We start from the raw sequence: 16,229 nt of genomic DNA on the forward strand, positions 1-16,229 counted from the left end.
AAAATCATAGTCACTCCGTGCTTATTATCTGCAGAGCCCTCTGACTACAGGAATGGCTGACAAAGTACGTGGCTTCTCCAATTAGTAATTAGAAGAGAGGTCAGGTCACTACACACAGTCAGCTTTTAAGTTCATGTCTCCAGCACACCAACGGACAAGGCCATGACTAGCGAACACAAGGCCTAGTCCCACAGAGTTTTGGGATTTCATGGCAACCTGATTTTGCCTAGAAACAACACAGGAAAGGTTGCCTCTCGCACTGTCCTGAAAAAGCTGCAGATCTAATGCCTTCCAACTGCCACACAACATTAGCTGCAGGAGACAGAGTCCACAGGGGCTGCTAGGCCAGGAGACTATACCTTGGGCTTGTTTGTGGGTTAGCACGGCTTCTGTCCTCTGCACATGTCTTTTCAGCAGCTGGGAAGTCCCAATCTGACTGGACTTCTGGGCAGAGGTCACAGTGGTCACTTTGGTCTTAGGGCTAGAGGTGGGGCTACTGGACACACTGGAGAGATCCTGAGTAGACAAGGTCCAAAGGTTTGCATCCAGCCATCACTTGGCATGTCTCCCTGGATCTCCCCTTATAGGAATTCCCAGTTATGCATCTTCACACTTCAACAAAGGTGCTCTCCCCCTGCCCACACTACCTCTGAGCCCGAGGGGGAGGTGGGGAGCTTGGCAGCTGGGGAAGCAGGTCGACTGCCTCGCTCAGGAATTTCAAAGGCCAAATCTCTTCGGGCCAAGTCCCGGGGCTTCTTTTTCTTCTCAGCATCCTGATCCCGAGGCTCAGACCCCACATGCCCTTCGGCACGAGTGAGCACTCCAGTCAGGAAGTCCACAATCTCATCCTAGTGTGAAAAGAAGGCAAGGCCTGAGTCCTCCTCTGGAGAACAGGACCCTCCAAATAACATCAAGCTAAACAGAACTCTACTCCCAAGTGATGGTTCTTCCCACTCACAAAGTCACAGCAAGGCCAAGCTCCTCGGCGAGGACCAGCAGGTGCCTATGTGAAAGCAGCTGTGGGCACACCACCCCTAGATGCCTCACCCATATCTTTATCTTAGTTCACCTCTCCTTTGCTCTTTTTTCCCCAATTTCTTTGACTGTGATTTAGGTACACCACAGAACCTACTTGATACCCTTCATGACAAGTGGGTAAGCTGCTGCCAGTAAGACTAAACCTAAAGCTACAGAAAAGAAGGCCCTGCTACAAAACGAGAAAACTGTTTACCTGAATACATCTGTCCACCATGCTTTGAGTCAAGCCTTCTGATTTCTTCTTTGCTTTGCTTATTCTAAGAGGCAAAAAGAGAAAACAGTGAGATGACTGAGTACGCAAAAGCGCTTGCAGGGAAAGCCTAATGACTAAGTTCAAACTCTGCCACCCAGAGTGAGAGGAGAGAACTGACCCTGAAAGTTGTTCTGACCTCCACACAATGCTATGCTCCCATGTCCTGCTATATGTATACCTCCATTCACACACACCTCTCTCTCTCTTCCTTTCCTCCCCAACACACGCAGAAGGGGGGAGGACTGTGAAAAAAGTTTATCTATAAGACTCTGTCTTAAAATAACAAAAACCTGGAAAAGGAAACCAGGACCCTAAGTTATATGATGGGAGAGTAACATTATTAAATCTATATTTACCCTCCAAAACGACTTAAAGGAAGCTTAATTCAAATAATACTTATGTTCATGTTGATCCTCCAACCTGAGTTGCTCAGGACTCACATAGTTTAAAAGGAGAGAACTAACTCCAACTTGTGCTCTGACCTCCATAAAAGTTCTGTGGTACGGGAATCCTCGAACACACAAAAATTTTTAAATTATTTTTAATTTTTTTAAAGCAAGGTGTGGTAGCATACATCTTTAATTTTGGCACTCAGGAGGCAGAGGCAGGCAGATCTGTCTACCTAGAGAGTTACAGGACAGCCAGGGATACAAAAAAGACCCTATCTCAAGTAAGTTTAAAAAACTAAATGTAAACAAACTGTACTCTAAACAAAAGTCTGACATCAAAGACAAAAGTCTTTGATCTTGATTATACATTAACACCATCATTTTCAGTTAAGCAACTTATCCAAACTTCTACATAAAGGAATTAAGACTAATTGAAGTTTCCCAATCCTTAGTCCAGTGATCTTCAACCTATGCTAATGTTTCATCACAACTCAACAGCAGCCAGCGTTCTATTCTTCCTCATTCCCTTAATATACATATGCTCTATTCTCTTGTGGATCATCTGAATATCAGCAAAAATAACATGTTTGCATGAAAACATTGAGTTGAACGTCAGTAATCAAGTGGCAAATGACAAAGTCCAAAAAGACTCCTACAAGAAGCCCAAATAGAAACCATACAGACAGGAACAGGCATTTATTTGCCCAAGCTTTTTGCATGTCTTTAATCCCAGGACCTGTGAGTTTGAGGCCAGCCTGGTCTACAGAGTGATAGTTTCAGGAGAACCAGAGCTGAATAGTAAAACTGTCTCAAGAAACAAACAAAAACCCTACAAGTCAAGGTGTTTTCTAAGACTGAGCTTCCTAAAACCCCTCCCCAAACTTGGTTTTATTTATACTTCAAAATGTATCCAGTCAGGCTTAACACAAGTACATCTATATTCACACTGATTCTCACTAAGGAAAAAAATTTTTTAATGCCTACCCTAGGAAAAGTTTGATGACAAAGAATCTCAAAGTATCTTCTCCCCACAAGATGACTCCTAATTACAATGGGAAAAACAATAATTTCATAGTGGAGAATCCCACAGCAACTATCTCAATTACGTGATTAATGTTATTATCAGTGGTAATGAGACAAATTTAATGTTTCCCCTGACTGACAGAATACACTGAATGTCTTCAATGTAATCCCAAAATATTTTTAAAAAACTAAACTATCTGTAACATAACTGGTCAGCTGTCTTTAATGGTGTTAAGGTCACAGAAAACAAACACTGAAGACTGAGTATGGAGATTCAGTAGTTAGGGCAGGAGGATGTGTTCAGTCAGGGTCATCCTCAGCACATGGTAAATCTTACAGCCTAGGCTACAAGAAATCCTATCTCAAAAAGAGACAGACACTAGGGAGACACTGATGAAATCTAAGTGTGTTATTTAGACTAGACAATGCTATCAAATTGACATTAATCTCCTCATTTGAAGATCGTATTTTGGTTATACAAGAAACTCTTAGGTAAAGGACAGATGAGATTTTGGATTTCTTGCAGCTCTTTTGTTTTTAAGTTTTTGAGACAAGTTCAAGGGCCAGGCTGGCCTCAAAGAGAATCCTGCTTCAGCCTCCTGAACATACATTGGCATTACATGATGAAACTTTGTTATTTCAGTCACACTGGTCTATCATTACACTACCACCAGACAAGAAATTTTTTAACATTCTAACATGTTCCCTCTCAGCTCTAGAGGAATGTACCTACCTGAGATTATCATCAGCTCCCCCAACCACCACCAAGCTATTTTCTGCTCTAATCTTTTCCCGGAAGTCCTCCATGGCTTCAGGGTGACACTGTAGAGAATTCTGACCAATGACAAAGAGGACTGGAGTCTTCATGTCCAAGAGGGGATCATCCACATCCTAAAAGAGGGAGGCAGCAGTTTAGATTTAGCCAACTGGTGCTCAGGAAGCACTGACTGCCGTTGAAGCTGTGCAGAAACGTCAGCTGAGAACCTGCAGAGGCCTCACTCTACCCCGGATGCAGCATGCACTCCAGTGTCCCACATTCCCGCTGTCCCCACTCCCATTGCCAAAGACCAACCAGTTTCACCTCGCTCTTACCCCCCGGGGGCCATCCACAGTAAGCAGAGGAAACCCAAGGCAAACAACTGCAGTGACATACTCCATCACAGACACCTGTAAATAAAGGCACCATTTATCTTTCGTCAAGTGAATTCACTGCACCTCAGCCTCCCCAGACGCAGGTGGATCTGGCTAGTTTAGAGCCAGTCAGTCCCAGCTTGCTGGTCCTAGCCTTTGGTTTTGTCAGCCATGACATGATTAAGTGTACAGAACACAGGCAGTCACTTCCTAGAGAACTGGAGCCCAGACAGACCCCCACATACACCCTGATGGAGTTGTCATGTTTCAGCCCTGAGAGCACCTCGACTAGAGCCCTCCTTACTGACTTTGCTATTGAGAACAAATATAAGCAAAGAACATAAATGTTGCCAGGCAGGGAGATAAAGCGAGTTCAGAGTAGCATAATTACCTCGCATGTGCAAGGCCTGGGTTCCATTCCCAGAACAGAGAAACACCCAAAACACAGACAAAACACAAATGCCAATTCTGTCCCTTAAGTGGAGAAATCTCTTATCAGTGGTTTTCAGGGCTAGCTCCTACATAGCTGAGACTTCTCAAAGCAAGTGACTACTGAGCGCTCTGCCCTAGGGTGTGCAGATTATAGCAGATACTTGCTCTCTCACTACTCCAGATACCACACTTGACTACACTGGTTGGAAGAAGTGGAGCTTTCAAAAGTCAAGGACACTTACACAAGCTGACATAAACATGCAGGAAAAAAAGTCCCTTGATATTTACAAAGGAACCTAACACAACACTGAATTCAAAACTACTAATTTGTCCCCATTGAAATGTTAAGGAGAAAACACAGTAAGGTATTGAAGTCTGGAGAAAAGGAATCTTTGTTCCCAGAGACACATGCTCAAACATATATAAATGAAATATAGTATTTGGACCACCCCCCTCCCCCCCCCCACACTCCAGGCAGGGTTTCTCTCTGTGTAGCCCTGGCTGTCCTGGAACTCATTCTGTAGACCAGGCTGGCCTTGAACTCAAAGGATCCACCTGACAATGCCTATTTGCCAGGCTGTATTTGGAACTTTTTAATACTGTTTTGTTTTCTTCTCCTAAGAAGTTTGGGCTAACCCAGAACTTACTATATATAGCCCAAGCTAACACCAAACTCATGGCAATCTTTCTGCCTCAGTCTACTTAGTGCTAAGATTATAAGCATGTGTCATCATACTTTGAGACTTTCCTCAAAATAATCTGGAACACAGAAAGTGGGCAGGAATAAGACAAAAATAAGACTGGCTATGAGTTGATCTCTGGTAAAACTAGGAGATCAGGGAATTTACTCACTACTCTTATTCTTCCAGTAGTAACATTTCCATAATAACATTTAAAAACTAGTAAGATGGTCTTATACAATGTAAATACAGTTCCCATACCAAGTAACTAGCACAAAGATAAAGAAGAATTAAAATTAACAATAGTAGCACTGTTTTCATGACCACATTAAAATTTTCAGTGATCTCCAAATAAAACAGAAATTACTTACATGACAGGCCACCAAAGCTCCTGTATTCCATCCAATCAAGATGATGGGTTTGTGTGGGAAATGGCTGTGAATCTTTGTGGCAAGAGAAAGAAGAGAGTAAACAGGAGACTGCATGGGCACAGAACAATCCCACACTCCTGGGTGCTCCTCTGTGAACCAAACCTGGGCATTCTCACCTCCAGCACTTTACTTCTTACTGCCCCAATCATGTGTTCAAGGCACTGCAGGACTCCTACCCCACTACCATTGTTCAGCAGATGGGTGGCTACAGGAATGACCTAAAGGGCAGAAAGAGCATCCATGTCAGAAGTGCCAAGTTTCAAACCTCAATTCTCTTAACTTATCCCAAATCTTAGACAGGTGATACAAAGAATTAAGGAGATAAACCACATACTCTTCTCGTTAATCCTCCAAGACTACATTCCTACCCAGAACTCCTCGTCCTTACAATTACCTTGCCTAAGCAGGAAAGCTGCGACTGCCAGAAGCGGTGGCGGCGTGAGGCAGGGAACACAGAGCTGGAGGGACCAGAGGAGGCGATGAGAATCAAAGGAGAACCAGGGAGTTTGCTCTGAGGAGACAGAATCCCATCCAAGAACCACTGAGTGAGAAGTATTCATTCATCTATATATAAACTCTCAACAACTGCATCCAACAGTTTATACCAACCACTGATCCTTTGCTTATGGCTGGAGAGACAGCTCAGTAGTTAAGAGCACTCACTGCTCTTCCAGGGAAGCAGAGTTCAGTTCCCAGCACCCATGTCAAGTGCCTGTAACTCAGTTCCTTCTTCTGACCTCAAGAGCACCTACACTCAAGAGCAGACACCCACTTTAAAAATAAATGCATCTTTAAGAAGAACCCAAGCTATTAAAGAAAGTTAAGCCACTTATCTCCCCTTGCTAAGCCTCTAAGGCTCAGTCTGAACATTTTATGTGCCAGTTACGGCTGAGCAGCCAACTTACTGGTTTGTTATGAGAAAGCACACCAACAGCAGGGTCCCAGGGCCTCTTGAGGAGGAGAGACAAAGCCTCTGCTCCTGCAGCCCCAGTCTTTGTGTTGGACGACACAAGCATTCGGTCGATCAAAGTTGGGATCTACAAAGGATGAGCAAAAATGTTTCCAGTGTGAAGCGAGAAACCTTCCTTCCAGCAGCAATGTGCTGCAGGACAGAAATCCACTGAGCTCTTAGTTCTTATGCATATCAGATTAGTGCACAGCTAAAGTACACTCCCCGCTGTGAGAAGAATGCAGAGCTCATTCTCTGGAAGGCAATCCAGTGAGCAGCGTCAATGAACTGCAGTTTATTCTACCATCCTTTTCCCAGATGACTATACTTTGGGTACTTTTTCTTATCAGAAAACACAGAAGTCATGGTGACTCATTCCAATGTGATTCCAGCACTTGGGAGGTGGATGGAAGAGGATCAAAAAGTCAAGGTCAACCTCAGCTACATAGGGGACAACCCGGGATACATTAGACCCTGACTCAAAAAAACAAAAAAATAAACATCTGCACTATCTTCTGGATATAGTTCAAGTTGAGACAAGTATAATGAAACCTGCTATTGTTCCCCCAAAAATATATCCTACTATATTGTGTATATTGTGATTTATATATCCTGTTTTTAACTATTCCCCCCCCAAAAGTGACCTCACCAATATATAAACACAGGTTTGAAACATGCTGATGCTTATGCTGCAAAGAAATATCTTCACCAATCCCACAATACCCACAGAGAAGTCAAAACAATGTCAAAGAAAGAAAGAAAAGATTTTTGAGTGTTATAGGTAGTTTTCAGAGGCATCTAAAAAGGGTTTCCAGAGACTAAAGAATATGGTTTGAGGTAGGCATAAAATGCCAAAGGCAGCAGGCTAAGATGAGCTAGCTATTCCTAACTCAGGAGAGGGAGGGACAGAGGGAGGGGAGGAGGGAAGGAGAGAGAGAGAGAGAAAGACAAGAGAGAGAGAGAGAGAGACACATGGAGAGACATACAGACTGATTAGAAAGAAGCTGGAGTAAATCTTACCTAGGATTTGCAAAGCCCCGGGCTTGATCCACAACACACAAAATAATTAAAATAAAATGAATATCACACTGTGGTATGTTACTTGAAATTCTTTATCTGTACTCCAGATAAATAAGTTTAATAAGATTTGAAATCTGGGCCCAACACTCAGGAAGCTGAGGCAGGAGGATATCTAATTCATGGTCAGCAAAGGGAAACCCTGTCTCAAAAAATAAGTAAATAAATAACAAAGGGAGAAAAGACACACTAAGAGGATCTCCCCATGAGATTTTGGGAATTATAATCTCAAGACTGTCTCAGTCCACTCAGAAGTTAATATTAATATAGCAGTTGCTCTTACAAAGCACCAAGCTAATCCTGCAGAGGGATGTAACCTCAAAGAGAGAGAAAGACAAACCAATGGGGGGAGGGGGAGTAATAACTGCCATGAGAGAAAAATAAGCCCTACACAGAGCAGGGTTGGTGAACAGGAAATTCACATCTGAAGCAGTAACACATACAGTGAAACAGGCTTAGGTTAGGCAGGACTCCAGCATGAGATGAGTTATCAGCCAGATGCACAGTTGGGCAGGTAACCCACTCCTGTATCCCAAAAACCTAGGAAGCAGGAGGAGTATTAAAGCAAGTCCAAAGCCTGACTGGTCTTCACAGCAAGTTCCAGGACAGACAAGTTACCCAAGTGAGACAAAAAGCAAGGATGTGTAGTGTTTATTCCAGACCAATGTGGACTTAAGAAACAGATTCCAGGACTGGAGAGATGGCTCAGCAGTTAAAGAGTCCTGGCTGCTCTTCCAGAGGTCCTGAGTTCAATTCCCAGCAACCACATGGTGGTTCACAATCATCTATAAATGGATCTAATGCCCTTTTCTGACATGTAGGCATACACGCAAGCAGAACACTCATACATAAAATAAAATAAAATAAATAAACCAGACTCCAGCAAGAAGTAGGAGTACAAAGTGATAAGGGTTAAAGTCAAACAGCAAAGGATCAGCACCCCAAACTGCCCATTCTTTATAACCCCCTCTCTAATCATGAGCCATAACACTGTGAATACTGGGCTTATACTTATAAAGCTTTCTCAGGCAGCAAAGTTTATCTATGAAACTGAAAAGCCCGAGGCTCACTGTCAACATGAAATAAGTCATCGGTAACTGATTTCCACTTAAAAGCCAAGTTTCTCCAGCCCTTCTGGTCTTGCATTCATTCTGTCTCAACACAATGTAGACCCGGAGTTTGCTGTCCCTTCTCTGCGTTCTTCATAATGTAGCTGAAGTTGAAAATAGCTAGGCCAAGAGCATGATCTCAGCCAGTTGCTGTCTAACACCTAGCAAGTATTTTAAAGCAAAAATAATTCCATATCCATTAATACCTTTAAGTCTGGAGGTAGGAGAACCACCATGGAGATCACAGCCCAGGGTAGACAGTACCTTATGCTCACTGACTGGTGTACCAAGCAGACTCATGTCATTCTAGCTAACCCATACTGGACCCCAGCACTATGTCCAAGTAGCACTGACATCTGCTGTGCACACTTAAAAAGTTCACAACAGGGATCTGTCATGCTCAAAATATCTATCACCTCATTCACACAGGACATGCCCCACTAGTATCTTAAATCAGAAGTAGTACAAACTTGTCTTTTCAAGCAAGAGCAATCACATCAAAATCATGGCCATGGGAGTGTGGCAGAGCTACCATTGCCCTGGGCACTGTCAGCACTCATCCCTAGAGTACATTATTCACCAAATATACTTCCTTTTGCTCAGTTCCATGCCTGGTACATTCTAAATACAAGGTAAGTATCAGCTGAATTAAAAAGATTAGGTCAAATATCCAATCATACATATAAACATTATATCTAGTCCTGCGTTTTGTTTTACTTTGGCACACAGTTTCCTTCAGCTTTCTGAGAAACTCAGCATTCTGTAATGTCAAACAAACAAAAACAAAACAGATTAAGAAACAATGAAATTACAAGTTTTGGAGACCTGACTGGGCAAATGCAAGAGACTGGACTCTACCCCTGTACCACCAGATAAAAGAAAAACAAAGTGAAGAAACTTAATTAAGTACCATTGCTTAAGGCCATCCTGTGCTGGAGCAAGGCACACATACTCCTCAAGCCCCTATGAGGGCCACTTGAATAATCCTCAGTAGTTATTGTGGGCTTCTCATATGCTGGCTTTTCTGTCAAGATCTCTACTTCAATTCACTAACTTAATCACTACAGAAATGAACTTGCAGTGTAGAACAGGCTCAAAGCGATGGAGATCCACCTGCCTGTGCCTCCACAGTACTGAAATTAAAGGTGTGTATGTACCACCACACCAGCCTATGGTTTATCTCTTGATGAGGAGACTTAGTGTCAGGTAGGTCCTTGCTATGTAATCCCCTGGTCCTCCGAGCAACACAGATCTGCTTGTCATTCCCTTTTTCTTGACAGTTCTCCTTGGTAAAACTCTCATCTCCACCACCACAATTCAATTTCAGTGATGACTCAGAGCACAAACTGCAAGGCTATAGAGGTTAAATATGCATTCTGGTTTTCAGATGTCACACTTCATCCAAAAGATGGAAGGACTGAAGAAAAATTTCCTATTTTTAATAGCCAAATTGTTAGACTCAACCATGCTGACCTGGTCACAATGGTCTTCTCCAAACCTACATCCTGAACCCACAGCAAATATTGGCTACTGCTACAAAAAAGCAACAAAAGCCTCACCTTCCCTTTCAGGGTTTGCAAAGCATCCAAGTACGCAGCCAGCATGGGCAGACTCAAGGTCTCCACAAGGGTGGTATGCAGCCACTGGATCAGCTTGGTGTCCCAGCTTACACTTGCCAGAGCCTGCCGTACCCTCCTTGCACACTTATCCACAGCGACACGACGAAGCACAGGCTCGTTGCAGGCCTGAAAGATGGTCATGAAAAGAGGGTAGTGGGGGGGAGGGGGACAACACAGGACACAGTCAGTCAATGAGGCCTGAAGTAAGACAGCCAACTATACACAGATTTCCCATATCTTACCCCTTCATTGGCCAATCGGGCGAGCCGGTCAGACTGCAGGGCTTTGAGGATCTTGTTAAATAGCTTGCTCTGAGCCCCTGTCCAGCCAGTCCTATAACAGAGACTCTGAGGAATTAAAGAGTAACCCTAAGGATGTTTCCCATGTACCTCTACCATATAAAGAGATGCTGTCACGTTTTGTTACCATTAAGAAAGAGACTAGTCACTGAGCTAAAGGCATGAAATTTTGGTCCCAATTCTGTCAACAAATCACCAATACTCCACTAAGGGTCAGTCATGGAGCCTTTCAGTGTTTGAAAAGCTAATTATTTATCTGGTGGCTATTAGTAACCAAAGACATGGCATCAGTGCACAAACATGTTTCAATTCTTTTATTTATTTTCCAGACAAGGTCTCACGCTAGACTGGACTCAAACTCCAAATTCCTCCTACCTCAGCCTCCAGAGTGCTGGGACTACAATATATGCCACAATGCTTGGTTCAACAAGCATCTTAATGGACTATACTAAAAGCAGGAGAGTAAACCAGCTTGAAGAGCAAAATTGTAAAAGAACTATAACCACAATTCTCCAATGCCTCAATATTGTACCCAATACTGTTTTTCCTTTTCCATGGATTTTACATTTTTTTCCTATCACACAATTAGAGAAATGATGTTAACATTAACCTAGTATATGAAAATGACATAAATATCTACCTTCCTTACGGACAGCTTTCTGTGTCCTTCTAAATCCAGCTTTAAATTTTGTAATTACAAGTCTATCTTAGTATTCTTTTTGTTTGTTTTCAAGTCAGGATTTCTCTGTGTAACTCTGACTGTCTTGGAATTCACTCTGTACACTAGGCTGGCCCCAAACTCTGAGAGATTAAAGGAATGTGCCGCCATTGTCCTGCATATCCTATTGTTCTTAGCCCCAGGCTTGATTCCCAACATAGTGGTACTAAGCTTACTAACATCACTTGTCACCTCATCCCCAGCAATCTTAATAACTCTGATATCCCAATTCTGACTAGTAATCTTAAAGATAGGAGGAAAAAAAGGCAATAGAAGATATTTAATCTTTATTTACTTTCTCTGCCATCAACAAATTCCCAACAAGCTGAGCATGGTGGTGCATGCCTTTAATCCCAGCACTACTGAGGCACAGGCAGTCAGATCACTGTGAGTTCGAGACCCACCTGTTCTACAGAATGAGTTCCGGGAAAGCCAGGACAACACAGAGAAACCCTGTCTCAAAAAACAAACAAGAAAAAAAACAAGGGGAAAAAAAACCCCAAAAAACAAAAACCTCCCAATAACCCGGTGCTGGTGAGATGGTTTCATGGGTAAAGTAATTGCTATGCAAATATGAGGACCTCAATTTTTATCTCCTAACACCCATGTAAAAGCTGAGCATGGTGTCTGTAATTCTAGTGCTGGTTTCAGAGATGGGGTGAGACAGAAGGATCCCAGGGGCTTGGTCATCAGCCAGTCTAATCAATCAGCAAGGTTTAGTTTCAATGAGAGATTCTAGATCAAAAACTAAGGTAGTAACTAGAGGAAGATACCAGACATCAATCTCTGGCCTCCAGCTATAGAATCGTACTCAAATACATGCAACACACACACACACCCCAAATAAAAGGGGAAAAAAAGTTATTAAAGTTCTTGCAATGAGCCACATGGATCCCAATACTGTCCCAATCTCATCATCCAATGATTGCCACTCAGTTTAGCTCAGATACTCTTCTGTCCCTGATCAATAATGCCTATCCCCTATACCATGTGTATCAAGTGTAGCCCTGTATCTGGACCCTTTTTATTCATTCCAATATTCAAACAGTAATGTCCTCTTTCCTCTCCTTCAGGTCACTGTTAGGTATCACCTTCAACTAAGGCTTCTTTGACCCCTTTTACCCCACCCTGGGATTCTCTAGCTCCATTTTCCAACTACATCGCCTCACATTCTAGCCATTCTGTGTTTGGTTCCCTTTGTTAGAATGTAAAAGCCAAGATTTTTATTGTGTGTTTTAATGCTATATTCCCAAGTACCTGACATTCCGGGAAGTTAAAACGCTTTCTGAATAAACAAATTGCACACACACTGCATTCAAAGTGCTCTGAACAGCCAGGTTCATCCTGTCATTGTCTCCCTCCCTCCCCTGCGCAGCCTACTAAGTGCAGAGGAAGAACACAGCAGGAAGATTTAGACTCAACACTCAACCAAGCTCTTTAACACTCTAAGGTGGTCAATCTACAGGGAAGCTACTTGAAATGACATCAACAGTCTCCATTTCTTACGTCATAGCAGATTAGCATCTTTTTTATCACACCTAATCTTAGTCAACACTCATCTACAGGTCATGGGTCTACAAATACTAGTATCTGTAGAGAATATACAGATTAAAAGACAAATTACCTTTCACACTGTTCAATTGTTTGGTATATAAGAGTAAGCAAATATTTACTAGAAACTCCTTTTCTCTCTATAAAATACCTATCTACCACACAACTTACATGGTCCAGGAGAAGCCTAACCAAGAGTTAGACTTTATTTCACTCTTTAATGAAGAGCTGGCTATGTACCCTGAGTCTTGAGGTCTAAAAAAGAGACTTAGATGATCTCTAAGTTACTTACAATTCAGACTAACTATGATGAACAATAATGATAGCAACATAGGTTTAGAGATAGAACCAAGCAACCCCTCTTCAGAAATGCCATCATTTCCTCACCTTAGTAATAAGAGATATAAACAAGCCAAGTACTCTAATGCTAAATTATATGTTCCCAGCCCTGGCTTTTTTGAGACAGAATCTTATCACACAGTTCAAGTTGACCTCGTACTTGCTATGTAACCAACACTGGCCTCAAACTCATGATCTTCCTGCTTCTGACTCACAATGCTGCGATAAAGGAACTGCAGCATCACAACTGGCTAGTAGTGCCTTCTATCTATCTGCAAAGCTTTCCTTGCTACAATGTAAATCTCTTCTGGGTTCCCAAAGCTACTCACTTGTAATACTCCAAAGATAACTAGAAGCAGTGTTAGGTTTCCAGATTGTGCCTTTTCTTTTGCTTTCCCCCTAGTTCTCTTGGCATAACTCCTGTTACTTCATCAGAATCATGTCTATTTTTATTGTGGCTTGTTACTTAGAGACACTTTTGATTTTGAAAGCTTTAACTCCATTTGGAATAGGATGGCTTGCTGGGACTAATATTCCTAGCCTATCTGTTCATATTTTCCTTTTCCTTCACATTACTGAAATATACAGCATCTTTACCCTAGTGGCATCTGTCCATGTACAGTGATTCTCAGGTGGTCTTCACTCTTGCATGTGTAGACATGGGAGAAAACAATGTTCACAACATATTTCCATTTTGGTTTTTAATCATTGGTTGAATTCTACCCTAGTTGTAAGTACTAAGATTACTGTGTGTGTGTGTGTGTGTGTGTGTGTGTGTGTGTGTGTGTGTGTGTGTGGTGTATACATGTGGGTGGGGTGTCCATGTAAAAGCCAAAGGTTGAATTTAGGTGTCCTCTTCTTTCTCCATATTATTGTTTGAAACAGGGTCTCTCTTACTGACCCTGGTACTCAATGATTGGCTAAATGGCTGGCCAAAAAGTTCCAAGGATCCCCACCCCCTTCTCCAACACTTGTGTCACAAATGTGTATCACCATGCCAGCTTTTTTAACGTAGGTGCTGAGGATCCAAACTCAGGCCCTGAGGCCTACACAGCAAGTACTTTATCCACTAAGCCATCTCCTCAGCCCTTCATTACTCATGTTATTACTCTATTTTCATTATGAAATCCAAAATGATATGAGGAAGAAATATGATCTAAACAAAAGAGAAAAGTTAGAATCTACTTAGAAATGATTACCATAGAGCACATGAAATTACATTAGAAAGCCACAACATTGAGAGTCTGAAATCTCAGAAAAAAAATTCTTGTAATTGTTGCCACACATAAACAAAGTGACCTAAGAACTGAAACATTCTATGCATTCTGTCAGCTTCCTGGGAGGTGAGAAAATTAAATGGGCAGGGGGAAAAAAGATCTAACCCAAGATTAAGATAAAGAGCATGCAAAAGATATAATTAAGGAAAAATTCAAAAACAGGAGACCAAATTTTAAATACAAGTCTAACCAGTCAGGGAGCTGATGGGAACTGTGGTGAGTCAACTGCCCCCTCCCTTTGGGCCTAAATCTATTTAATTTTCATGAGTGCAAGAAATGCATTTTCTTTCTTTCATAGATGAGATCAGATAGTCTCTTGTTTTCCTTGGTCTGACCAACCTGAATGATATGCTGACATCAGGCTCACCCTAGTCAAAGCAGGCAAAACAGCATGATGGTCCTAGAAAATCTGACCCTTCTTTCCTCCCCATTTTTTTTAAAGCAACAAGGTGCCATTATGTAACCCATGATATTCTCAAATTTGGATCCTCCTGTCTCTGTTTCCAAAAGTCTGGGATTATAGACATATGCCACAAAGCCAGGCAAACACAGTATTTTCAAAAGTAATCATTAATTCCCTGATTCTGTTCCAAGGGAGACTTATTTAATGCAAAACCGTCTAAAGCACACAGAGACCAGAAAAGGGCACTGAATCCCCTGAAACTAAAGTTAGGATGGTTATTAAGTCAACATATGAGTGCTGGAAGCACAACTCTGGCCTTCTGCAGCAAATGCTCTCAACTGCTGAGCCGCCGTCTCTCCAACCCCAGAGTTTTTTATGTGTGTGTGTGTGTGTGTGTGTGTGTGTGTGTGTGTGTGTGTGTGTATTTACCAGGGAGGCACATGCCACGGCAGTTGTGTGGTCAGGAGACAACTTACATGGCTCTGGCAACTAAACTCAGGTCATCAAGCTTACACCAGGCTTGTGTTTTGGCAAGTGTCATCTCACTGGCCCTGTCTGAAGGATTTTTTTTTAAATCTTACATTTATTTTACTTATTTTGTTTCTGTAAAACAGGATCTCTACATAGCCCTGACTATCCTGGAACTCAGTATGTACACCAGGATGGCTTCAAACTCAGATCCACCTGCCTCTGCTTCCCAAACACTGGAATTCAAGGTGTGCACCACCATGCTCAGCCTAAAGAAAAAATTTTAAGTGAAAAGTTAAACCGGATAAGACAACATCAGAAAAGCTCAATTAAACCACACTACTAAGAAAGGAAAGAATAAAAGAAGGGAAAAGAAATTGGACAAGTGGTGGAGCTGTCATATGGTTGCTGGGAATTGAACCTGGGTCCTCTGGAAGAGCAGTCAGTGGAGCAGCCAGTACGCTTAACCACTGAGCCACCTCTCCAGTCCCTCCAGTACTACATTTACCAAAAAACAAAAACAAAACAAACAAACAAACAAAAAACAAAACAAAAACAAAAAACCCCCACAAAACTGTTAGGTGATTTAAAACTCACCTGAGTAAACGCATCTAATGCAACTTTCCATCTGACAAACAGATGGGGGAGGTTAGCTGGCCTAGTATCTTCAGGACTATCTTTGCCACCAAATAGAACTTTCAACAATTCTCCAAGCTATATGTCTGTGACACACAGACACAAGAACATGACCCAGACTCAGTCAGCTAAGTTCTTGGATAGGAAACTAAAATGCACACATATGAGGGAATACATACCATATGGTCCTTCCCAGAACTACAAAACTCTATGTAAAAGCACCCATGGGCAATGTCAAATGAATGGGATAGCTATAGTTCAATAATTATTAACCATAGACACTGAAATTAAAATTTTATGTGTCAATGAAATAATACCTTTCTCCAAGCACTTAAAAACGTAAAAAAACTACTTTCAAGGAATACAAAAGCAAGCAATGGACCAAATTTGGCACATGGGTCAGCCTG

The 16,229-nt window shown here is 42.0% G+C and overlaps 1 protein-coding gene across 9 annotated transcripts in view; it reads right to left on the reverse strand.

Annotated features, from left to right (window-relative positions):
• The window catches only part of Kansl3 (KAT8 regulatory NSL complex subunit 3), a 36,505-nt gene that overhangs the window by 13,114 nt on the left and 7,162 nt on the right, over positions 1–16,229 (reverse strand). For all 9 annotated transcript variants that reach the window (XM_040729155.1, XM_040729156.1, XM_040729157.1 and 6 more), the window contains 11 exons: positions 10,374–10,464; positions 10,072–10,257; positions 6,283–6,414; positions 5,772–5,888; positions 5,494–5,595; positions 5,318–5,389; positions 3,796–3,870; positions 3,437–3,594; positions 1,232–1,295; positions 648–848; positions 360–516 (listed from right to left, as the gene is read on the reverse strand). In XM_040729155.1, coding sequence (XP_040585089.1) covers positions 360–516; positions 648–848; positions 1,232–1,295; positions 3,437–3,594; positions 3,796–3,870; positions 5,318–5,389; positions 5,494–5,595; positions 5,772–5,888; positions 6,283–6,414; positions 10,072–10,257; positions 10,374–10,464 — 1,355 coding nt within the window. The remainder of the gene's footprint in view (positions 1–359; positions 517–647; positions 849–1,231; positions 1,296–3,436; positions 3,595–3,795; positions 3,871–5,317; positions 5,390–5,493; positions 5,596–5,771; positions 5,889–6,282; positions 6,415–10,071; positions 10,258–10,373; positions 10,465–16,229) is intronic.

Source organism: Mesocricetus auratus, unplaced genomic scaffold (genome assembly GCF_017639785.1).
Source record: "Mesocricetus auratus isolate SY011 unplaced genomic scaffold, BCM_Maur_2.0 Super-Scaffold_100021, whole genome shotgun sequence".
Taxonomy (NCBI): domain Eukaryota; kingdom Metazoa; phylum Chordata; class Mammalia; order Rodentia; family Cricetidae; genus Mesocricetus; species Mesocricetus auratus.